Source organism: Arvicola amphibius, chromosome X, assembly GCF_903992535.2.
Source record: "Arvicola amphibius chromosome X, mArvAmp1.2, whole genome shotgun sequence".
In the NCBI taxonomy this organism is placed as follows: domain Eukaryota; kingdom Metazoa; phylum Chordata; class Mammalia; order Rodentia; family Cricetidae; genus Arvicola; species Arvicola amphibius.
The window spans coordinates 20745635-20770784 of record NC_052065.1 but is presented as its reverse complement, the minus strand read 5'-3'; the positions used below and the strand labels follow the sequence as shown (position 1 = coordinate 20770784).

Here is a 25150-nt window from a genome sequence, read left to right as displayed (position 1 = left end):
AGTAATCTGTGCTTTCCTTGTGGAGCTGGGGCTTGTCTGAGTGAGTCAGTATAGTACCATTGCCTGTTTTTTGTCGACCAAAGGGCTGTGGATGCTTCAGGTTGCTCTTTATTTTCAGAATCAAATCAGCTAGAAACACACAACAAAGCAGAGAGCAGGAAGAAGCCCAGCCCCAAATGGAGTGCAGGTGGCGTGGGCATTCAAGGCAGCTGGCTTCTTAGGCATAGGTGGTAACATATTGGGGCCCCATGTTCCCAAAGTAGGATCTCTCCCACTCACTCATAAGCTCAAAGTGAACGGGACGATGACAGAAATTGCATGCAGCTGCAGATACATCCTGGAGGGGCAGCCCCACCTCAGTCCAGACTAGCAGCAATTTCTCTGAAAGGAGATAAAAGGGAAAGAACTAGTTAGACTTGGTCTACTAAAACCCTTGTTGCTATGAATGCACCAAGATCTTGACTCCCTCAATCTTTGAGGAAACTTAGGTCGAGAAGTGGATTTATTTGTTTTCTTCAGTGTGACCCGTTAATACTATCATTTGTTGATGCTGAGAAATATGCCTGTGACAGTATTTAAAACCATGCTGTACTAACCTTTACTGCTCCCTACATGTAAGCTTAACAGTGGATCTCTGCTTAGAAAATCCTAACCTGACAAAGGGAACACTAAAAGTAATCCTACTGTGGTTTTGGTTTTGTGAGGTAAGGTGGGGGGTGCGTTCCTGAGCTGCATAGGGACCCAGAGGAGGGAATGTGACCCAACTGTAGGAAGTACTTAAGTTGTAGCCCTGGTGTCTGTTTTAAGCCCCCCACTTTTTTGCCCATACCTTGCTGGTACGGTCTGGTCTTCTGTTCTTAAACACCATCTGTGCTGATGGTTCCAGCTTTCCTAGAACTCTGCATTGGTCCCCAGACTTGTATATCCAGTAGCATTTCTGCATCTCTACTTGGCTGCCTAGTAGCTATCTAACATCTAACAACATGGGCCCAACTGAACTGTTCATATCTCTGTCCTTCACAAGCCCATTCTGCTCACTTTTTCTGCCACTTTATAACATCCGCCCACACCCATCTTGTTCCCCAAATAGAAGAGGGCTATTTGGGTATTGGCCTTAGCCTGTTCTCTGGGATGTCTGCTAGTTATTTACCCAGATAACCTCTTTATCTCCATCAAATCTTTTCTCCAGTACCACCTCAATGTCTTCTTCCCTTGCCCCTTCAAACCTTTCTTTGAGCCAGTGCCTGCCTTCAATACTTCTTGTTACCCTTTTTGGCTTTATTTTTTTCCTTTAACACTTGGAACTAGAATGTTTATTTATTTATTTTAAGTTAATCGTCTCTTTCTATTAGAGTTAAGTTCCAGAAGGGCAGGGTTTTGTGCTTCATCTGTTACTGGGTTCCTAGCATAGTGTCTAGCCCATAGTAAGTAGTAATAAACATCTACTGAAGGACTAAGTTAAGGCTAGATGATGAGGAAAAGTAAGCCGCAGGATAATGGATGACTGAATCAAGAGCACAACGCACAGTAAGAGAATTTGAATTCATTGGACACAGCTAGAGAAATAAAATGCGTGTGGCAGGAGAATAAAGAACAGGGCACAAACAGTACTATGTAGAAACCAGTGAATGCCATACTAAGGAGCTTCGACTTTGTTCTGTAATCCAAGTGTTTCTACAAATTTGGGGCTAAACATCCTTATTGGTATAAATGGTTTAGCAGGTACCCCCAACCTTTACTTATTTGTGTATTATGTATATTTGTTGTGGCTGTCTTGCATGTTAAGATATTTTCTCAGCCTATGGATCATCTTGGGCACCTTAGTGTCACTAATCCAAAGGCTAGATTATAGGGGCTTACAAAATAGAACACCTGGCAATGAAGAGGTTTAGGGAATGGAGTGGTATTGTTGGGTTTTAGAAAAATCCCAAAGAGAAGCAAGTAAAGGGGGGGGGGGATATGTTGATGTATTTTCAAGAAACAACACCATAGGAGGGAAACTAGGCTTGAAAGAAGTTAAAGAGAAGATGTGCAGGATTCAGGATGAGTTGACTATGGGACTGAGTAGTAGAAGATGTCTCTGCTATATCTCTCCTGCAAAAGGGAGCACGTGGAGCCCTAAGCACTGAGAGCTCCAGGACTAAATCCCAGACTAGAGAAGAGAGTGAGCCATAGAAGCTCAGTAGCTATGACCTAGTGCCTATGTGACTGTGGACCGGTAACTTTTTATACTTCAATTTGTACTTAATACAAAATGAAAATTATAAAAGCATCTCTATCTTGTGTATTAAGTAGGTTAATACATTTAAAACAGCACTTGGCACATGGTTAGTAATGGATATTAGGCAGCTTTATTTGATGTTTTTAAATGAACGAATGGATTATCAGCACCTAATTATCTTCTTTAAAAAATGCTGCCTATGCTCTAGACAGAATGACTTTTCAATACATGTCCTCTGCTTTCCTATCTACTTAATTCTTTTATTCTAGAGTCTTGGCATTATGTTCACATGTAGTTCAAGGTGGACCACAAAGGCTTGCTCACCTATAAATCCTTTCTAGTTTTGCTTGCGCTCCATAGCCACTCAGCTCATCACATTAGAATAGCTGTGTCTATCTCCTCTGCCATTGATTGTCTATGGATATTTCATCAAGGAGACTTAGAATGAGCAACTGCTATGTGCCAGGTCCTAGGTCAAAAAATTGACCCTATCAACATACATACAAGTCACATTATATGGAACCAACAGGAATTTATTTATATTTAGGAATGTATGTGTATATATATATATATATATATATATATATATATATATATATTTGAAGGGAAGTGAGGAGGGGAACTTGGGAGGGTGTGCAGGGAGAAAACAGAAGGGAGAAATGTTGTAATTAAATTACAATCTCAAAAATACACCCAAAAGAAATACAATAAACATTGGGTGAATACACCAAATTGTCATCTTTCAGGGTAAAACTCAAACTACTCAGCTTGGCGCTACCAGTCTCTAAACCTAGACCTTGTTTATGTTGTCTTTGTAGCTCTAGATTGACCCACCCCTATCCTGCTTTCCTCCATTCCCACAGTTCCTGTTCTTAGTGGTTGCTTTTGAGACCTGGCCTCCCTAGTCCACAGGCTGGCCTTAAACCAGCTGTGGCCTTGAACCCCTGACCACTCTGCTTCCAACTCCAAAGTGCTGGGGTTTGTGCAGGCAAGCTCAGCTGCGACTGCTCTTCACAGTTGTGCCTCTGCCACTTCCTCCTTGCCTTTCTTTGTGTTCCTTCCTCCTCTGGGAATACCTCTTATCAACCCTCTTCTCTTGGTCCATACCCACTCACCTAGTAAGGTTCAGCTCGAGAGTCCCTTCCCCCTAGGAAGGCTATCTTGAATCCTGAAGGTTAGTTTGGTACCCTCCTCTATGCTCCCACAACTTCCCCAGGTACTGTCTTTCTTAATCTTTGCTCTCACCTGATATCATTGTTTGTATCCACAATTGTTTGTGTTTCTTCACCCCAACCAGACTCGAACCCAGTGACTCCATGTGTTGTTTCCCTTTCATTTTTGACCCTGGTGCAGAGCCTGGTACACAATGAATGCTTCTAGAAACCTTTTCCAAATCAAATGGAATCTAGTCTCTCAAGCTTCTTTGAATCCTGAGACTTAGGGGATAGGAAAGTATAGACACCCATGCTGAGAACTTACCCACAAAGTTTTCCATCATCTGTGGGCTGTGGTGGGGGGAGGGTGCCAAGCGCAGCAGCTCCTCGCCCCGCGGCACAGTTGGGTAGTTGATGGCCTGCACATAGATGCTGTGCTTGGAGAGCAGGAGATCACAGATCTTGCTGTTGAGTGCTGCATCGCCCACCTAGGCTCAAAATAAAGGCTGTTCAGTACCTCTCACCCTGAGCCACCATAGCACACTAGCTCTCTGAGGTGGTGGTGGTGGTGGGGACCCAGATCAAGGAACAACCACTGAATTTGGGGTCAGGTTGTTTTTCATAAAGGACTGAGGCAGTGATGCCTCCGAAGTCTATCAAGGGGAGCCCAGAGCCAGCAATGCGATTGAAGGAGGGATGGAGCTGGTGTCTTGTGCTGATACTATTTGTACAACAAGCACATTGGTGAAATTTGGAGTGGCCGGAAAGCCAGGGTACCTCTGAGCTGCTATTACTAGGTTAATTTAAAAATTGCAGTTAAACAGAGTGACTCCAGTTGGCCCTCTGTATATCCGTGTTCTTCGTTCAAGTATTCACCCAGTATTCAGATTTGGAAAGTCTTTAATTTTAAAGTCTCTCCTTGTTGATGTTCCCCAAATAATACAGTTTAATGGCTAAGTAGTTTTTCTTTGAATTCGGTATTACTGGTGATTTAGCGATTAAATGTTTCGTGGAGCGCTGAATAGATTCTATGGAAATTTAACACTGTTTTGTACAAACTGATGAGAGCATTTCTGGATTTTGATACGGGCTGTGGGTGGTCCTGGGATCAATCCTTCATGGATACTGAGAGGTTGCTGTTCTCTCCTTCTCATCCCCAAAATTGTCACAAAAAGTGTCCTTCTTAGACCCTGATTTAACTGACTTACATAAATAGATGTCATTTAAGAAAGGAACAGTGGTTGATTTTAGAAGTAAGAAACATTTAAACATAGCTGGCAATCCAGAGTACTAGCTAATTCTATGGCTGGTTTTTGGGTTTTGGTTTTTTACCTCAAGCCAGAACAAATTGGTAGCCTTTACTGTGTGTTGTATGCTCCAGCATTTTCTAGTCTGTGTTCCCCTATCTTCGGTGTAAGTATAACCCACTAAACTGATTCCATGGCCCACTAATAGTTTTTAATAAACAATTTGGAAAACACTAAATTATAAGCTTATGATTTTGAGGATCAGAGCAGTTTAGTAATAGCAAGGCAATGATTGATGAAAAAAGACGGGCTAATCTATAATGGCTAACTTTTCAAAACTGAGACCAAAGGTGACGATAAGTCTATGTTTGGTGTGTGTGTGGGGGGGGTCATAAGAAAGCAGAGTGTTGATTGAAGGAGCAAAGTGGTTTACTGGAAAAAGGAAGGCTTCAGGAAACAGGAGGTGGGGAAGGCAGGGGGAATGATGGAATTCTCACCCTGATGGGAATGATGTGACTGGGGCAGGGGATGACGGGAAACCCCCTGTCCATTAGTAGCTGGCGCATATGCTTGACGTTGCGCTGGTGTGCCCGCCTCAGGGCTTGCCCCTCCTCTCCCTTAAGTAGACGCACAGATTCTAGAGCCCCGGCGAGCACCATGGGAGGCAGGGAAGTGGTGAAGATGAAGCCTGCAGCATAGGAGCGCACCATGTCCACCAAGTCCCGAGTGCTGGCGATATAGCCACCAACACAGCCAAAGGCCTTGCCTGCAAACAAGCAACAGAAGTTATGCACAGACCTGATGAGCAGTCCACAGAGGGGCAGAATAATTATTGCCCCAGGTAACACAGGCAGGTACACCAGAAGCTAGGCCTCCAGACTCCCTTCCCAGTGCTCTGCACATCTCTCCTGTGCGTGGCAGAGTTGATAGTTCTGTGGTTCTGAGATAGGACTGCCACATACTACCATATGCAGTGACTAGATAGGAAGAAACAGGGTGGGGACCTCTAGTTGGTTAGAGCCTGAAAAATAACTAAGATGAGACTTGGGGCTGGTGTTGGGAGGGAAAGACTTTTCTTCTTATTCAAGTTGGATCCAGCTGTCTGGTCCAACTCAGGAGCCTTTTAGAAAATGTTTTCTAGACTTTCTCAGTGACTGTGCAGTGGGACGGGGAAGAGATGACTTGGTAGGGCAAAGCCTGAGGTTATAAACTCTTTCCCAGCCACTCCTGTGGCTATACACAGGAAAGAGAAATGGGTCTGGAGGGGGCACTTCTCTGAGTCGCATGTAAGGGAGCCCCGAAGTGTTTGCTCACTGCTGGCTAGTTTTATGTCAACTTGACATAAGCAAGAGTCATCTGAGAAGAGGGACCCTCAACTGGGAAAATGCCTCCGTAAGACTGGGTTTGTAGGCAAGTCTGTAGGGCATTTTCTTAATTAGTGATTGATGGATGGTCCTGTCCATTGTGGGTGAAACCATCCCTGGGCTGGTGGGCCTGGGTTCCATAAGAAAATAGGCTGAGCAAGCCATGAGGAGCAAACCAATAAGCAGCACCCCTCCATGGCCCCTGCATGAGCTCTTGCCTTCAGGTTTTCACCTGGTTTGAGTTCTTGCCTTGGCTTCTCTCTTCCTGCCTTGACTTTTCTCAATGGGATGTGATTCGGAATTTGTAAGCCAAATAAGCCCCTTTCTCTCCCAAGTTGCTTTTGGTCTTGCTATTTCATTGCAGCAATAGTAAACCTAAGACACTCACCAAGAGTTCCAGAGATGATGTCAAGCTTGTACATAATTCCATCACGCTCCCCAATCCCAGCACCCCGGGTTCCGTACAATCCTACAGCATGGACTTCATCCACGAAGGTCAGGGCCCCATACTGGTGGGCCACATCACACAATTCCTCCAGAGGACAGATTGCACCTGAGAAAAGCCCAGGGAAAAGAGTAGGAAATCATAACCCTTCCCTAGCTCCATTTCCTAGTTGGAATTTTCTTCTCATTTAAGTTTACTTTGACTTAGAAAAAACGTGTTGTAGCCGAGGAGGACAGTGTCTGCCCTCATTTGGGAGTATGCCAAGTATCAACCACTTGAACCTCAGCCTACCCCAGTCCTTCGTGTTTGTGTTCTGCCCCACCCCATGTATATATCCATTCTGTCATCATTTTTACTTCATTTGGACAATGTCGTTTCTATCATTTTTAACCTCTGCTGCCCCCACCCCTTCCGGGATTATCCATTTCTATATAGAGATGGCAGTGGCCTGTATTATGCCTGTGTTTAACTTGACAAAAGTCCATGTTTGCTCTAATTGACTGCGGTCCTCGCTGCAGAGCCACTCACCCCCTTGGTCAGCTACAGTTGATAACCCCTCAGCATTTTTCTCCCCTGGCCCTCTTTGTTTCCGTCTTTGCGGGTTTCTGTCACTATCTTCTTTTTTTCTGTCCATGTTGGTTTCTGTTTTTCTGTCTCTGCCTTTCTTCTCTCCTCCCTCTGCTCCTCACTTTCTTGTCTCCTTACTTCCTCATCTTTTCCTCAGTGTGCTCCTTTCTACTTCAGGTTTTCTCTGTACCCTTGTGTTTGATTCCAAGTGTCTTCAGGTTTCTGCTTCACTGAGTTTCTTGTGTCTCTGTGAGGGTAGTTTTTCTCTGAGGAACCTCTCCTTCCAGTCCTGTACCAAATCAGAAGCTATCTCAAGTCTCTTCCATTTTCCCTACATATTTACTGTTTCCGTGCTATTTTAGATGTCATCTAAATGGACTTTGTGGCCATTCTTAATATTCTAAGACCATACAACTTCTGCTTTCCTTCTGCTCCCTGGAAGTTGCTGAGGTTAAGAAAGTTGGAATACAGAAGAAACTTTTTCAGATGGAAACAGGGGCCCTGGACCAGGATTAAAAAGTATAATGGGGGAAAAGGTAGCAAAGCCTAAGGGACAACCAACAGTAGGAGATGGAACTTGAGACAAGGCACTTTGATGATTCTGCTATCATTTCAGAAGCAGAAACCCACATCAAGAATTGACAGGGTTGGCAGGTTCCACCAAAAAACAAGGAGCAGTTCATTTGCAAGCGTTAAGTAGTGAGATTGCCGCCCATCAGAGAAATGCAAATCAAAACAACTCTGAGATTCCATCTTACACCTAAAAGAATGGATCTAATCTACCTGGGAAGTAGAAAGAGACAAGATCTCCTGAGTAAATTGGGGACCATAGGAGAGGGTAGAAAGGGAGGGGAGCAGACAAAAATGTATAGCTCAATTAAAAAAAAAAAACAAAACTTGCACTAGGAACTGGTGAAATGGCTGAGCAAGTGACAGTGCCTGCTGCACAGCCTGGTGACCTGATAGATTTGCAGAGCCAAGATGGAAGGAACGAACCAACTTCACAGAACTGCCCTCTGACCTTCACATGCGTGCTGTGTCATGGGCACCCACATAAACATCATACACAGTGGTAGTAAATGCATATTTTTAAAATTTGCTCGAGCTAATAGTGATGCTAGTATTCAAACATGGACTGTTTGTGATTACGTGATGTTTATAGTGCTGTGGTTATAGAAATCAGGAAATAGTGAGGATTCTCTTGTTTCATTTGGAAAAGTGGCACCTTGACATGAAATGAGGACCTCTACCTTAAATAAGTCCGGCAGCAGATACCTAAAACACATGACTTCTGGTACACAGAACCAGCAATAGACAGCTCTGGGCCTCATTTCAGTTACTGTAAGAGAGGAGGTGGGAAGCCGGGCAGTGGTGGCGCACACCTTTAATCCCAGCACTTGGGAGGCAGAGGCAGGCAGATCTCTGAGTTCGAGACCAGCCTGGTCTACAAGAGCTAGTTCCAGGACAGGCTCCAAAGCTACAGAGAAACCCCGTCTCAATAAAAAAAAAAAAGAAAGAAAGAAAGAAGGAAGGAAGGAAGGAAGGAAGGAAGGAAGGAAGGAAGGAAGGAAAGAAGGGAGAGAAGTCATAAAGTCATTTATTTCTCTTAAAGTATAGTAAATGGAATGGCTGCCATTCCCTATAATTCTACAACCAGACATTTTACCCCAGAGAAAATCGGGCTCAGAGAGTTTGAAAATTTCCCAAGTTCATAAGATAATATGTATCAAAGATTGAATTTAAATCCAAATCTGTCTGACTTGAAAACCTATTTTGACTCCAGTGTTTCCTAGTGGACCATGGCATCCTCAGCAAGAGTTTGTAAAATTTGCCACTGCAGAGGACAGACACTACCATGACTGACTTGCATATCATTCCTATGGGAAGAGTGTCGTGTAGGAAATAAGGGTTATGTAGCCTAGTAAGAAAATAATCATTTTACCATCAAATTGATGAAGCACTAAGACAAACTTCAATGTTCTGTGTGGACTTTAGTTTCTTTGTATATTAGAATGTAATAGCTTGTACTATCCTTCCTCCCACAAGAAAACCCACAGAATCAACTTATCTGGCTCATAGGAACTCACAGAGACTGAACCAACAACCAGGAAGCCTGCATGGGACTGAGCTAGGGACTCTGCATATATGTGACAGCTGTATAGTTTGGTAACAGTTGGAGAAGGGGCTGTCCCTAATGCTTTGGCCGGCTCTTGGAAACCTGCTTCTCATACTGGGTTGCCTTGCCCAGCCTTAATACAAGGTGTGTGTGGGGTGTTTAGTCCTACAGCAACTTGATATGACATGCTTTATTTCTTTCCATGGGAGGCCTGCCGCTTTCTGAACAGAAATAGAGGAGTGGATTGGGGGCTGCAGAGAGGGTAAGAGGAAGGAATAGGAGGAGTGGAAGGGAGGAAGCTGTAGTTGGGATGTAAAGCAAATAAATATGTTTAATTAATAAAAAAGAATGTAATAGCTGCCTCTCCTTTTGCATTTACTACCTGTATGACCTGTGACTCCTCTTGTTCATGTCTCAGTTTCCTCATGTAATAGTAGTGATGATAATAATAATAATAGAACCTACTTTATAAAATCATCATGAGGATTTAGTGAATTAATACATGTAAACTATGAATAACTGAATAGCATACTGAACACCATATAAATGTTAGTTGTTATTATCATCATGTCTTTGTGAGATAGTAGTACTAGTAAACATGTACCCATATACATACATACATACCATCCATGGAATGAACAGTCTCAAAGGCCACAATTTTGGGTGTCTTGGGATTGGACTTCTCAAGAAGTTTCTTCAGATGGTCTGGGTCATTGTGCCTGAAGACAAACTTGGCTACACCACTGTTGCGAATACCTTGGATCATGGAAGCATGATTGCCTGCATCTGAATAGATCTCACACCCTGAGGAAGCAGATGTGTAATTGTTAAGCTTCTGTCTCATTCCCCCACTTTTACATTCCAGGTATGGCCTGGCAGGAGAAGAAAGACACGGACGCCTAGCCATGGCCTCTGACTGTCTTGAGGGGAAAGAAAAATCAGTTTCCCAGTAACTTTGAGTTTCACAATGACAGAGTTTAGTTCATTCTTCTTGACACTTGGAAAATCAAAGTTTGGAAAAGGATTAACAGAGAATGCTTATAGTCTCAGACCATGATACTAGACTCTCCCCGGTCTACTTGACACTTCCCCTTTTCCAGGTAGCTCCATCTGTTCATAATTACAGGGACAGATGCGTATCAGGTTTCACTGTGGGAATCATATAATCATGAACAGTTCACAGCAAAAAGAGCAGACAGTGACCACTTTACTGTACAGGGCACACGCTAAGCACCACAAAAGGGTTTTCTCTACGACATGAATGCAGAGATTCTTACTGGGCTATACTGGGAGGGTAGGGAGGGGTGAAATGTGGGAAAGGGATCTGTCTGTCTCATAGTACCCTCAGTTTTCACAGACATCAAAGAACTCTGGTCTTTAATAAAATAAGGGACAACTTCTATTTGAGAAAAATAAATCATGGTTTCTTCCAGGGCTTGATCTGCTTAGCTGGAAGTTCCTTGAGAGAAAAGTCCAAAGCTTTTTATCCTTCTATTCCTTGTTCCCAGTATAAGGTACATATAAAGCTATGGAAATATTTTTAATGAGTGAATGCATAAACAAATGACTATAAGTTGAAATATATCAAGTGGGAGAGTATGAGAGGCATATCAAAAGATGACATCTTAGGATTTGGTTTAGTTAGAAGCTATGATGTGGAGTTTACATTTGATCCTAGGGGCAAGCGGGATCCATTAAAGAATTTTAAACAGGGAAAGGAGAAAGATAGATTTACATAAGTAAACATTGTTCTGAATGTAGGAAGAATAGACTGTAGGAGGGGAAAAGAACAAACCAAGAAAATAATGTTGGTTAGACGAGAATGGTGGTAGAGAAATGCAAAGGTGCCGAATTGTATTGGTTGAGGAGGAGTAAAGAATTGATCCCCCCTAAGATGGTGACTTTATTTAGAGGTTCGGGATGATTTTGGAAGAAGTGTTCACAAAGTAGTGGTGACTTTTGAAGTGTGCAGTGAAGTAGCAGACAGCAAGTCCAAACACTTCTCATGCGTTGTGCCTCTTATGGGCAGGAGAGAGACCGACCTGTAGCTAGAGAGTGATGCAGAGCTTGAGGTGAGAGCCTTAAACATATTGAAAGAGAGTGAGAGGCTGAAGATGTGGAGGGATCGAGGGACAGATGGATGGAGGCGGCGTGGGAAAGGGGACACATGCACTCGCATGTGCACATAGATGGTCAGCAGTTGGGTGGAGGGAGAAGTTACTGGATAAATAGTGGGCAATGACCAGCGCACCAGTGGAAAAGACTAGTCAACAAGAAAGGGGGGCATGTCCTTTACTGCTATAGGAGGTGAGGAATGAGAGGAAAAGTGGAGGTGCATGTAAGTTGGCAGGTGCTTGTGGCTAGGAGTTGAGGATAATGCTGTTTGGTGTTTTCTACTTTCAGTGTAGCAGGAGGTAAAGATGTCTGCTGAAAGGAGAGAAGGGGATTTGGCACAATTGTCACAGACACTTGAAAAGCTCTGAGGAGAGGTTAAGAATGTGACATTTTAGTGGCGCCTCTCTAAGGACTCATATGAGCCCAGGATTGGCATGGATGTGGAACATTGTGTCCATCTGAGATTCAGACTGATAGAAGGCATGTGAGGGGAGAGCGTGGACTAGAGAGTGGAACCGGAGAAGATGGCTTCTAGCACATAGTTGAAGGAATGCCTTTAGGCAAAAGAGAAGAAATATATTTCACAATAAAAGGAAACAATGAAGAAATGTTGGTGAACAGATAGGATTATAGTTGCATGTCAATAAGTAAGGAAAGCTATCTGGTGGTTTCTGCATTATTTTTGTAAGACCTGGGTTATATATTAAGAGTGAAGGGTGGAGGTACAGGTTTTGCAGAAACGTTTTTAAAGCTCTGTGGAGACAAAAGACTATGTGTATTAGAGATGGTAAATTTATGGTGTTACTGTTATGTGAGGTCAGGCACTATTCCCTGACGCTGGCCCTCAATCTAGGTGTGGAAGGAGTGAAAGCAGAGGGATGTAACCATCCACTCCTAAGACTATGCATGGCAGGTGAAAGGGAAGAGCAGAAGAAGCGAGCCCAAAATAGAGGGGGCAGCAAATAAGGCCGGATGCTCTAGTGCAGGACACCAGTCTCGAACAAATCTCAGGCCTTGTGCTCACCTGGCAGAAGCTTGGCCAGTGTAAAGAGAGTAGAATCATTGGCCACAAAACAGGAGGAGAAGAGCAGGGCTGAGTCCTTCCGGTGCAGTTCAGCCAGCTCCTGTTCAAGTTCTACGTGGAACTTGCTGGTACCTGAGATATTGCGAGTACCACCAGCTCCAGCTCCATGATTCTTCAGGGTCTCCCTGACCCCGAGGAAACAGAAGACAGGGAAAAACAAAAACAAAAACAAACTTTGTTAGGCACCGAGCAAATACGAAACCCTTCTTTAATGTGGTCAGTGTTAACTTAAGAAGTCCTGTATAAATGATGTCCTTTGTGAGCAAGTAGACCAGTGGTTCTCAACCTTCCTAATGCTGAGACCCTTTAATACAGTTCCTCATGTTGTGGTGATCCCCAACCATAAAATTATTTTTGTTGCTACATCATAACTGTAATTTTGCTACTCTTATAAATTGCAATGTAAATATCTGGTATGTAGGATGGTCATAGGCAAACCCTGTGGAAGGGTTGTTCAGGCCAAAAACGAGTCACAACCCTCAGGTTGAGAACTGCTGAAGTGGGGGAAAGAATGGGAAAGGTAGAAATGGAGGTAGAACTAGATACAGCTTGAGTAGTGTGGAAAAGCTAAAGGAAGTTCTCTCTATCCCCTTTTTCCCCTCCCTCCCTCCCCCCCTCCCCTCCCTCCCTCCCCTTCTCCCACATACACCCCATTCTATACTTTGGTTCCTAGATCATAGACTCAGGGAGCCTTTCTTGGTTTCCATTATCATTCTGCACACCAGACAAACAGTAGTTTAGAAAGTGATGTGTTGACTGACTGAGTTTGTATCTGAGGCGTAGATAGATATACTGGGAAGACCTTGTACAAAAGAGATGCTGCTAGAACCAAGGTGCCCACTGCTCGCGTGGCTCCAGATCTTTAGATGTGCCCCCACAGCTCATAGTGCACACTCTGCTACTCACTGTATGGCCTGCAAGACACGAGGGTGCCTGCTGATGCCCAAATAGTCGTTACTACACCAGACAGAAACATCCTGTGAGGCCATAGATGCCTCAGAGAAGTGTTGGGCAAAGGGGTAGGCATCAGCCCAGCGATTCACAGTCTTAAACACACGGTAGGTGTGGTCCTGTTTCTTCTCCATGATCTTGTCTCTGAAAAATTGGTCATAACCAAAGACCTGGCTTCCTGCAGGAGTAGAAATAGAGATAGGAATGATTCAACTCAAATCTCTTCCTGACTAGTCTTTATTTTACTCATGTTGATTTTGAGCTTTCTAATTCTCTTCCCATGTATTCATTTATTTCTTCAACAAATGTCTTACTGGTTCTTTAACACTTTTTTTCTTCTGTTGTTTAATATGATATGTATTAATGCCTGTGTATATGCATATTTTCAGGTGTGTTCATGTCATGGTGCATTGTGAAATTCAGAGAACAGCCACAGGCATCAGTCTCTCTTCCCCCTTTGTTTGAGAGAGGGTCTCTTGTTCACTGTGGCATGCAGCAGACTAGCTGGCCCTTCCATTTCTGAGGATTTTCCTGTCTCTGCCTTCCAGCTCTCAGTAGGAGCATGCTGAGATTATCAGCACTTGTGCTGCATTTGCTTGCACGTGGTCTCTGGGTGCTCAAACACAGGGTGTTGTTGTACTTGCACAGCCAGCATTTTACCCACAGAGCTACTTCCCCAGCCCTGGCTCACGCCAGCTCTCTATTTCACTCAGCCATCCCTTTGCTAACTCACAGATTTAGCCAGGCTTTCCACTCAGCATGGCCTCACCTTTCTTTCCAGAGTTAGTGTGGAAGATGCCTTACAGGAGTTACTGCTTCAGTCTCAGAGAAAGGAATATTGCTAGGTCTGGTTTCTACTCATGTCTCTTCTCACCTGATAGCTATGTGACTCTGAGCCAGCAAAGAATCCTCTTTACTGCAAAAATTAAATACTAGAAAACTCCCACTAATCTTCCAATTGGTAAATGGGCTAATGAACTGAATGAAAAATGAACTGAATGAAAAGTTCAAATGAACACTAAATACTTCACATCCTTAGCCACCAGGGAAATGCAGATTTAAGCTGAGCTTCAATTCCATCTCACTTCAGTCATAATGGCTATTGCCATGAAAACAAATGATAACAAATTTTGGCAAATAGGTGAGCAAAGAGGAGCTCTTATACACCAAGGGTCGGAATCTAAGCTGGTACCGCAACTATGGAAATCTGTATGGAAGTTCCTCAGAAAAATAACAGGGATTAGAATGATGACTCAGCCGCTCATGCTGTGTCAAGTGTTCAGCAACCACTTCAAGTGGCTCACAACTTCCTTTAACTTCAGCTCCATGGGATCCGGCATATCTGGCTTCCAAGGGCATTATCACACATATGCATGCAGAAGCAAATGCACGCATGCATGATTTTCAGATGATAAAAATAAAACTTCAGAAGAATCAATTAAAAAATAGGACTACTGCATGACGTATCACTCCTAAGCATATACCCAAATGACTCTAAGTCAGCATACTACAAAGATACTTGTACACCCATGTTAATAACTACACTATGCACAGTTGCTAGAAAACAGAGCCAGCCATCAGCAAATGACTAAATAATGAAGATATAAAACAATGTAATTTTCCAGCTGTAAAAAATGAAGTCATGTTGGAAAATGAATATAGCTGAAAATCATTATGTTAATAAAGCCAGACAGAATGACAAGTGTTCCATATGTGCTTTCATATATATGTGGGACCTGAATTTAAAATTGTGTATATAGTGTATATGTTTGTACATGTGTATTTGTAGGTCAAAAATTAGAAAGGGGACCATAGGTGGTGGAAGAGATCTTAAGGGAAGTGGGAAGTAGAGAAGGCAATAGAATACATGTAACAGGAAAGCAAAAAGAAAGGCTGACTAGTAAAGAAGGAAAATCAGGTGAGGGAGAAACACATGAGAATAAAATATAATAACGTGTGTATGATAATGCCACGTGAAACTCATTACTTGGTATGCCAGCCAAAACAACTCAACTTTAAAAAATCTTTTTAAAAAGTCATCTTTTTTGTTTTAATGTCCTCATATGTAGAATGGAGTTTAGAATTCTTTCCTTGCTTAGTTGTGAGAATCCAATAACAACACTAATATTTGGTATGTGGTAATAATACCATCCTCAGAGGTCTACTAATAATAGTGGTTGTAATTAAAAATAGCTAGTGTTTTATTATATTATCATAGCCAGCATTAATGCATGCCCAATACATGTAAAACCTACTACCAGGAACCGTAAAGATGCTAACTCATTGATTTCTCACATCAACACTATATAGAAAGTTCTATTAGTATCTGTATTTTTGTTTGAAGGAACTTAGGCATAAAAAGATCAGCTAACTTGACCAAGGTCATATAGCAATTAAATGCCCAGCAAGTAAGTGACACATTGGTTCAAATAATGAAAGAGTTAAAACCATGAATTTTCTTTGGGTGTATTCATATGGATGTAAAACTAGTATGCAGTCTTTAAGTGGAGGAATGCAGAAGCATTAGCAACAACCTGAATTATAGGTTCTTGTTTAAATGAATAATATCGTGTCCACACTATGGAACACAATTCAGCCATTAATAATCATTATGCAGCTCTGTGTTGATGGCCATGACGTAAGTAATAAGTGATATGAGGTCGTATTCTTACGTGAACAAAGCAGCACAGTAAACTCTGGAGGTAATAGGGTCACAGTTCTGAAAAACCATGAGTATGATTAAGAGAGTGGATGGGAAATTGTCTCTGTCTCTCTATCTTGTGTATGTGTAGCCATAGAAAGGTGTGTCTGGGAGAAAACACAACAAAAAGTTAAGGGTAGATGGTAATTTACTCTTTATTTTTCTGTATCTCTTAAAAATAATTCCTTATTCAAATACTAGAAAAACAAATCAATTCCACTATGAAAAATGGATATAAGAGGCAGAAAGGGAATCTGTGCAGGGTGAGAAACTTTGAAGGAAATATGGAAAAAATAATGGAGGTAAGCTTAATTTTTTAATGAGACCTCATAACAAGCTAGGAATACTACATTGCTATAAGTGTAATTTATTTTTCCTTATAAACTATTGAGGTAAGTGTTTGAATGACGTGACTTAGTTACAAAAGCCACAGATCCAGGAAGACCAGCACTAATGCATAATTTTAAAATCTCTTTCGTTTAAAAAAGTCTTCCCATTTTTCTATTTTATCCTGTGTCATGCACCTTTTCAGTAGCTACTTCGCTCTTCCCATGCCTGTTCTTTCCATCTTGACAAACTCACCAGTCATATTGTTGTGAATCAAGTGTGTAATCGCCCCTTCAATCTGCTCGGGGTCCTGGAAACTAGGGAATGGTTGGCTTGGGATGCTTGAATCCAAGGAGCTCAGGAGGTCTGTGAGGGAATATGGAATTCTTGGCATGAAGAGAGGAAAAGAGATAGTATGTGTTGTCCTCTTAAGGTTCAGTGTAATGCATAGCAATTCAAGTTTAGAAAGTATAGACATCTCCCGGGGAATGCATCTGCAAAGTAAGCTTCCACTCATCTCCCCAAGTAGCAGCTCCTAGAATGTCGGGAAGCCTTCCTTAAGGGGATTCACTTAGCACTGAGAGTTGCCCTTGCATAAGGTAACCAGGAAATGCACCCTAGGCCCTGTACTTGAGAGATGGGTGTGTTTTAGTCTTTTTTTTTTTGAACATCATTAAATTTCAGTCTCTTACTTTTTTGTTCTTAGTGATAACTCAAAGTGACCTGTGAAAGATGTCAATAGGATGGCCATCCTTTAAGTGTGAATTGTCTTTATTGCTCTGTCTAGGTTGTCCTTGAACTCTCTACCCTTATAAAGAATAATTTGTTGAAAACAAAACTTTATTTGAATTTTTTTTTTTTTGGTTTTTTTTTGAGACAGGGTTTCCCTGTACTTTCTAGAGCCTGTCCTGGAACTAGCTCTTGTAGACCAGGCTGGCCTCGAACTCATTGAATTTGTCTTAATAAAATTGAAAATTCAAACTACTTTTCAGGGAATAAAGGCTAATTAATTCACACTATGTCTAGTGAAAACTAAAGGATGTATCTATTCTCTACCCCTTTTCCTTCATACAAACCCAGACTCTCATAATATGGTCTTGCTAAACTTGGGATCCCAGTTCTTCAAATTTCATTTAGCAGCCTAGGAGGGAGGAGGGCCCATTTTAGACTGAGAGCTAAAAGTTACGGGAGTTTGTACCTGTGCATGTGTTGGGAAAATGCACTTCAGTGCACTGTCTAATCAACTGCCTCGTATGACTCCCTGCAAAATACTCAGACTGTCCATCATGGAAGGTATACAGTCTTCCCTTGGATTTGCTTAGCCCAAGAGTATGATAAAGTGGGATCAATCATTAGGAATAGAGGTTGGATAGGGTGGAAGTTGACTCCAACCTGTCTTGAAAGTCTTGACATCCTCTTGGACTTCTGGGGCTGCCTTCTGCACAATCTTGCTCTTCCCATCTTGGAGCTCTGACATCATGAAAGGACAATGGCTCTTGGCCCAAGACGGAGAGTCTACACAAAGGTAAGAGAGTAATTGGAAGTTCATTCCTTAGCCATACATTCTACTCAGCTTACTGTATTCCAGAGCCGTGGTTCAGGCTATGATATAGATGAGAAGTTAAATGAATCTGGTCTTATTGCTGGCAGAGTTTCTAAGCAGGGAGAAGTAGCACACTCTGACAATACTTTGGGAACGGTGGGATGGGAGAAAGGACAGGACAAATGAAATCTAGAAGATCTAAGGGATGGGACTAAGAGTTGGTATTGGCTAGGCTAGCAGTCTAGGAAGGCTTTGCAGGAGCAATAATGCCCAAATTCAGTGTTGAATGAGAAGGAGGAGAGGAGATAATAGTATAGGGGAAGGTCATATGTCACAAGCGAAGGCAAGGAATCATAGGACAAGAAAATCAATTTGATCAATTTTAACCTTTTAGCATGGGTGAAGTATAGTTTGTATGCAAAGAACATGAAAATAAGACTCAATAGCAGCAGTTCTCAGCCTGTAGATCAGAACCCCTTTGGGTAACGAACGATCTTTTTACAGGAATGGCATAGCAGGTATCCTGCACATTGGATATTTACATTACAATTCATTGGCCCTCTTGTGGAACTCCTAACAGTGGGAGCAGGATCTGTCTCTGACTCTTTTACTGGTTTGGGGGAAACTTCTCCCATACTGGGTCGCCTTGCCCAGCCTTAATACATAGAGAGGTTCTTAGTCTTACTGCAACGTGATATGCCATGTTTTTGTTGATAGTCATGGAAGGCCTGTCCTTTCCTGAACAGAAACAGAGGAAGAGTGGCTTGGGGGCTGAGAACAGAGGGTTATGTGGTTGACTGGGAAGAGAGGAAGGAAGGGAAACTGTGGCCCCGATGTAAAATAAATAAATAATAAAAGTATTAATAAAAACAATTTGTAATAGTAACAAAATTATAGTTACAAACTAGCAATAAAAATAATTTTATGATTGGGGGTTACCACAGCATGAGGAGCTATAAAAAAGGGTCACAGCATGAGGAAATTTGAGAACCCTTGCTCTAGAAAGACCCTGGCAGAAGACACAGCCAGGGTCTATTGTTTTAGGTCAATTCATTCTGTCTTGAACTCTCCAAGCTATTAAGTCATGATAATCAGACATGGAACCTTGTCTTTATGACCCAGACATTCCCTTTTGCCAATAACCTCTTCTTACCTCCTCCAGCTTTGGTTGCCTTAAGGTGGATTTGAGAGCAAGTTGGTCCATGAGTGGCCAGAATGGGGCAGCGTCCAGTACCAAATAGGAACTGGTAAGTCTTAGCCACTTTACCTAGGAGGCCTCGGTGTCCCCGAGAGAGCACTGGACAGGACTGTAGCAACACAGCTGCTGCCACCATCTTGAGCCCAGAGTCCTGTAGAAATTGTGGAAGAGAGGAGATTTCATCATGAGGCCAAAAACCAGGTAAGTCATGCCTGTGTTTAATTCTTTGCCTTTAGTTTCCCATTCAAAGTTTGATGCCTTCCTCAGAGGTCCTCTATTATCCTTCTCAGAAAAGAATCATATTGTTAAATATGAGGGAGAAATGAGAGACACCAGTAGAAAAAGGGACAAGGGAGAGTTCTAAATAGAGATTGGAAAACCTGGACTCTAACTTAGTCTGACACCAGCTGCTTAGTGATTGTGAGGATCACTGACGTGTCTTTGTGAATGACATCTGACAGTCAACCTTTGATCAACACTTGAGGTCACTGTCTTTCTAAGACTATTTTCCTCATCAGGGTGTGATGGTGCGTACCTTTAATCCCAGAACTTGGGAGGCAGAGGCAGGTGGATCTCCATGAGCTTGAGGCCAGCCTGCTACAAAGTGAGTTCCAGTACAACCCAGGCTACACAGAGAAACCCTGTTTCAAAAAAAAAAAGACTATTATCCTCCACCAAATGAAAATTTGGCCTGTTACTGCAAACAGATACTATTCACCAGAGCTCCGTGTCCTGCTTTGTCCTGAGAATGCTCTACCAGTGACAGAGGAAGAGCTTAAAGCCAGCTATCAACTTCAGGAGATGCAAGAAACAGGAAAGGGCAGGCATGCACCCTATAGGCTTGATATTTTGATATGTTTGAATTTTTGCTCCTGACTTCTGGTTAGACAGATAAAGGAGGAGGTGAAAATAAGAACTAAGAAGGCTGGAAGACATAATCTGTGTGGATCAGTGAAGAAGACAGAGGCCAGGGTAGAGAAAGATAGGCGGAATCAATAGAAAAGACAGAACAAATGACACATAACTGTCGGTGAGTATTAGCTGAATTTTGGAGTAAGTTAATAACTATGATCTTAAATAGAGAGAGAAGGGAAGAAGGGGATGAATCAAGACAACCTCAGAAAGATAAAGATAAAGATAAAAGAAGAAAGAAAACCAAAGTGTGATGGTGGAGGAGGAAGATCAGAAACTGAGAAAGACTTCAACGCGGGAAGGAAGGGAACAAGGTAGAGATAAAACAGCCATGGAGAGGAAGACTGATACTGAAAGACAAGACAAGAGGATAATGAAAAACACAGAAGATAGGGAGAGATAAGAAGACAAGAGAAAGAGAAACAGGGAATATACTGGTAGGGACAAACAGACACACATAAAGGAAATTGTGTAGCCTACAGTAATATATAAAGACTGAAAATTAAGCAGGACAGCAAAGAATCCATCAAGGGTAGAGTGGGACACCAAGATGAAAGGGGAGGGTTAGACAATAAAGACTTAGGGGACCATGACCCTACTGGGGGTGGTGGAAGAGAAACTGATTGAAAAAGAAAAGTGGATTTCAAAAAAAAAGATCAAGAGAGAGTGATAGGAACAGAAGAGATGGCTCCCTGGTTCAGAGTAAGTACTGTTCTTCCAAGTTTGATCCGCAATACTCATGTAGTATGGCTCACAGTTGCCTGTCACTCCAGCTCCAGGAGATCTGATGTCTCTGGCTTCCATAGGCCTGGTACTCACACATACATCCCAATCCACAGAACCACACACATACACATAATTTAAAATAGTAAATCTGTATTTAAAAAGGAAACAGGTTGGCATAGGGGAGGAGGAAACCTATAAAGAGGTAAGATTGAGAGAATGAAAGACAGAGAGAACAAGTGAGAAACAGATTGAAAGAAAAGAGCCAACTGTAGAGCCAGAATCAAAGGGTGGACAAGATAAAGAATGATACAAAAGGAGAGATGTGAGGGAAAGTGGACGACTGAGCCCCCAGCTCTGCCAAGAAAACTACTGAGCACAATCTACAAGCACCCTCAGTGTATAAATCCTTATTATGGGAGGGACAAAGGAGTAGGAGGAATTCCTGGGCCTATCCTGTTCGTAACTTCTTTCATCTCCCTAATGTCCCAGAGCAACCACACACCTCTTACTTTACAAAGCAACCCAGTCATCTTATTCCATCTTAGAACATCCTCCCTCCCCGTCCCAGGGTGTCACAGCAGCCTAAGTTAGTTTGTGGGCCTGGGCAAATGGACCCTCTAACAGCAAGAAGCAGACAGCTGATGGGAAGGATTAAATGGAAAAACAAAACCAACAAAAACCATGTGACCCCTTCAGCACAAAAAGTTTGATTTTCTTATTTAAATTCTGGTTTCCTAGCTTCTTTGTTCAATGTTTTAGGGCAAGGCACTTCTCCTTTCTGGTTTTGGCTTTGATGAGTTGTCAAAGGTGAGGTAATTATGTCTATATCAGTCCATTGATTGGATCCAGTGCGTACCTCATATCTAGAAATATGAGTCTCCCTTCTGACTGCCTGCCCATGAAGGGTAAAGTACTCAAGGCTGAGCCTGCAGACCAAAGATAAAGCCCCCAGAGTTTATCACCTCAGGAGTCTGACCACTCCCTAAGATGAGCCCAGGGTGTGGGAGAGAAGAAGAACCCCTTCCTGGAATCACATATGAGCATCTGGCCAAGGCTGCCTCTGCCAATCTGTAGTGAGTCAAGATGGATAGCCAGCCCAGGTCCTTGCAAGTTTCTATGAACTCTGACATCAACACTGACAACAACAGCAACAACATTGAGACTAGAGGCAAAATACAGGCCTGCCCTGAAATGATGGGGGATTAAAACCTGTTTCCCATATACAGAAATTGAAAAGGTCAAATATACTCATCATCTCTATGGAGCTATTGTAGCGAGGGTCCTGGGGAAAATACAGAGTACTTCTTGACATGAATTGAATTCTTGAGTTACTATTGAGCTTCAGTTACACCTTCTCTTGTCCCACCCTGATCTTTCTGGGCATCATTATGACCCATAACTTTGTAGAGCAGTTATTTTGGGCTCTTTGTCCACTTCCGAGCACTACTTAATGGGAGAAGGGAATGGCTGAAACTGAATGCAGGCAGCATTTCAAGCAGTTGCAGGTATTAAGAACATAGACTCTTGGCTGGACATTTTGACACGCAGGAAGCTGGGACAGCAAAATCCTGAAGCCCATGGCAGCCTGAGCTGCCTATTTCCAAGGCAGTCAAGACTCAGTAGCAGATCTTTTCTCAGTAACAAACATAAACTCTGGAGCCAAGGAGTCGCACCCTGACTGTGTCAAGCCAAGTATGAAAAGCTGGAGATGAGATTTTTTTTCTCTTATTACAATTTACTGTGTGTAAACTTGGCTTCCCCTTGGCCCTCCTCACCCCTCACACACCTTCTAAACCTTCATTTCTCTACAGACATTGGGATAGATAGGAAATTTCATAATTTCCCTTCTGGTTCCCATATTCAAACATTAACCGAGCTCTTACTGTTGTAAATGCTCCCAATACAGTGTGACTTATTTGTTTCTCAGGACAATGTTGTGAACCTGAGGCCCCCAAAGATCGAATGACTCACCCAGATCAAAGACCTGTTGAATCAAAGCAGGGTTTCAACTCAGCCAGTCTGGCTCAAGAGACCCCTAGCTTAGACACTGTAGATCCATGATCCAAACATTACATATTTTCTTAGCTGGGGGCTTGACGGGCTTAACTCTATACAGCAAGCCACTCTGCTACACTAATACAAGCCCCTTTACTATGCATTATTTTACTATGCATTCATTTATTTTATGGCAAATACGTTCCTCAAATGTTCTAAAGTAGGACTTGAGGTACTAGTGAACATTTATTAATTCATTCCACCATTTAATGATTTTCACACCCCACTGCATAGAAGAGATTGTCTAAAACAAAATCAAAGAGATCGTGGTGAATTTTCAGGCCAGGTGGCATCATTCCTTAAAGGTTTGTCCTGCATCTCTACAATTCTACAATTTTACGTCCCTTTACATTCCCATAGGCTGGAGAGGCCGGCCATGACTCCATCCCCATGGAGAAGCCAGAAGCCACCCTTGCAGAGTTTCTTTCCTCTGGCTCCCATTACTTGTGGCCTGCTTTTAAGAATCATTTAAGTCTGGAAGAGAGCCTGTTACTTCTTCCAGGAGCTGGAAGCATCAGGCCTTACCTCCTCTCCTAGTACCGTTTCCTACCGCTGGAAATCAGAAGAGAACAGAAATAGAAGAATTTAGATCCCCAAGCCAAAACTAAGATTTGTGGAAACTGGACAGGTGCTCTTGCCATGGGATAAATGGCCTGCCTGGGGTCTCAGGGTGAATTAAGATGAGACAACACAAGTCTCTTGCCTTTCTGCACAATGACAGCGTTCCTTTTCCACCCTCTTCCCTTTATTTCTGCTAATTATTCAGCCTCTTGATCCCTCCTATCTTGCCTTAGCATTCTTAACCAGCCCCCACCAAACCCTCCAGTTCTCCTTCCCTATATCTGACCCCCCCCCCAAGGCTTTTGCACTCTGCTCTAGGCCAAGCGGACAGAAAAGGGTTAAATGGGGGGGGGGGAGAAATTTGGAAGAAATGTTAAGATGCCTTCTAGAGAAACAGAGAAGAGACAAGAGAAACAGAAGGAGACTAAGATACAGAGTTGAGGAAGGAGACGGGGAGGGGGAGGGGGTACAGACAAAAGTCCGTTGAGGGAGAAGAGAGCATGAATGTCCGGCGAGTGAGATGAGTGATACTAAAAACTAATAAAGGAGAGAGAGGGCAGAGAGAGGAAAGCCCAAAACAGAAGCGACAGTTTCTGTCAAATTCCAAAGTCAGGTCTAGTCAGCCAAAGTCAACATGCAGCAGTGTGGGTGGGAGCCCAGAAAGAGGGCTGGAAGCAGCTCTTACCTGTTGCCCTGCACTGAGGACGAACCAAAGACGGTGAGTGCTGTGGGCCAGAAGGCAGAGTCTACCCCTGCCTCTGGCTCAGCCCCGCCCACCCCGCCTTCTGCCTTGGCCTTAAGGTTTTCTTGGCCTCTGCTAAAGATAAAAAACAGAGTAGCCTCCTTTCACTTCCGCACTCCCCCTGTTCTGTCTTTTCCCTTTCTGTTTTCTTCTTCTCCCTCTGGGGTGGTCAAATTTAGTTATTTGATTTTGAGATCCGACCATCCATATAGAGGCAGGGCACCTTCAGCAGAATCAACCTCTGATCCTCGGTTCCGGTTCCCTCAACCGTGAAGCCCAGAAAGGCTAGTACAAGTGCAGAGGGCCCTGAAGTCAGACCTAGAAAACACTTGCTATTAAAGTTCTAAGCTGTCAGCATCCATGGGAAGCTGTGTCAATTCAACAGATGTATCCCTCCAATAAATGTGTGAACATTTGGCACAGTGCCTAGTTGGAGAAATAACAGCTAGTGTTGATTGACTGCCATTACTTTGTACATCATGCTGTTAATTGCTTTACATTGATTACTTAGCCTCATAAGAACCTTAAGACAGAGGCACTGTTATCTCTGTTTTACAGATAAAGATACTAAGGCTTGGGAGGGGAAGAAAACCTACTGATAATTAGCTGACTAGAGAGTACGTGGCCCAGCTACAAACTCAGAATGTACAGTTAAAATTTTGGACTTTTCTGTTTTCTAGTACCTGCTCCTTATCTCTCTTTCTCTCATTTCTTATTCTCCATTCCTTTCTCAAGCCTAGAGTAATGGGACTATGTCATAACCAGGTAATTTCATCTCTATGGCAAGTTGTTATCATTACACCTACTGTATCTACATAAATAAGATGAGGGTCCAAAATTGCCATTTCCTTTATCCACGTGGCCATATGTCAGTAAACAATGGAGGTCTTTCCATGTGAATCCACTCTTTAGAGGAGCTGCAATATTAAGGAATCCAAAGGGATTATAATTCATTAAAACATTCCCTCACTGATAGAAATCTAGGAACAGTCCTAGGGATTCCCTCTCTACATTAGGAATAATGTTAGAGTAAATTACTCTGACCATTTATGGAACCGTTCCTACTAAAAGAAAATTCCTGGGCCTATGAGATGGCTCAGCAGGGTGAAAGGGCTTGCTAT

General features: G+C 42.7%; 1 protein-coding gene and 1 long non-coding RNA gene across 3 annotated transcripts in view; one reads left to right on the top strand and one right to left on the bottom strand.

Moving 5' to 3' along the window:
• Window positions 1-86: 86 nt before the first annotated feature.
• Window positions 87-24058, bottom strand: Alas2 (5'-aminolevulinate synthase 2). The gene is made up of 11 exons (XM_038315985.1): window positions 23973-24058; window positions 18989-19184; window positions 17685-17807; window positions 16548-16658; window positions 13220-13442; window positions 12254-12438; window positions 9739-9918; window positions 6375-6539; window positions 5120-5388; window positions 3701-3863; window positions 87-381 (listed from the first exon to the last, which is right to left on the bottom strand). The coding sequence occupies exons 2-11, from the start codon at window positions 19167-19169 to the stop codon at window positions 218-220; spliced, it is 1764 nt and encodes a 587-aa protein (XP_038171913.1). The 5' UTR covers window positions 19170-19184; window positions 23973-24058; the 3' UTR covers window positions 87-217.
• Window positions 18775-25150, top strand: part of LOC119804589 — a 65245-nt gene continuing 58869 nt past the window's right edge. For both annotated transcript variants that reach the window (XR_005283821.1, XR_005283819.1), the window contains exon 1: window positions 18775-19234. This is a non-coding gene — a long non-coding RNA (uncharacterized LOC119804589). The remainder of the gene's footprint in view (window positions 19235-25150) is intronic.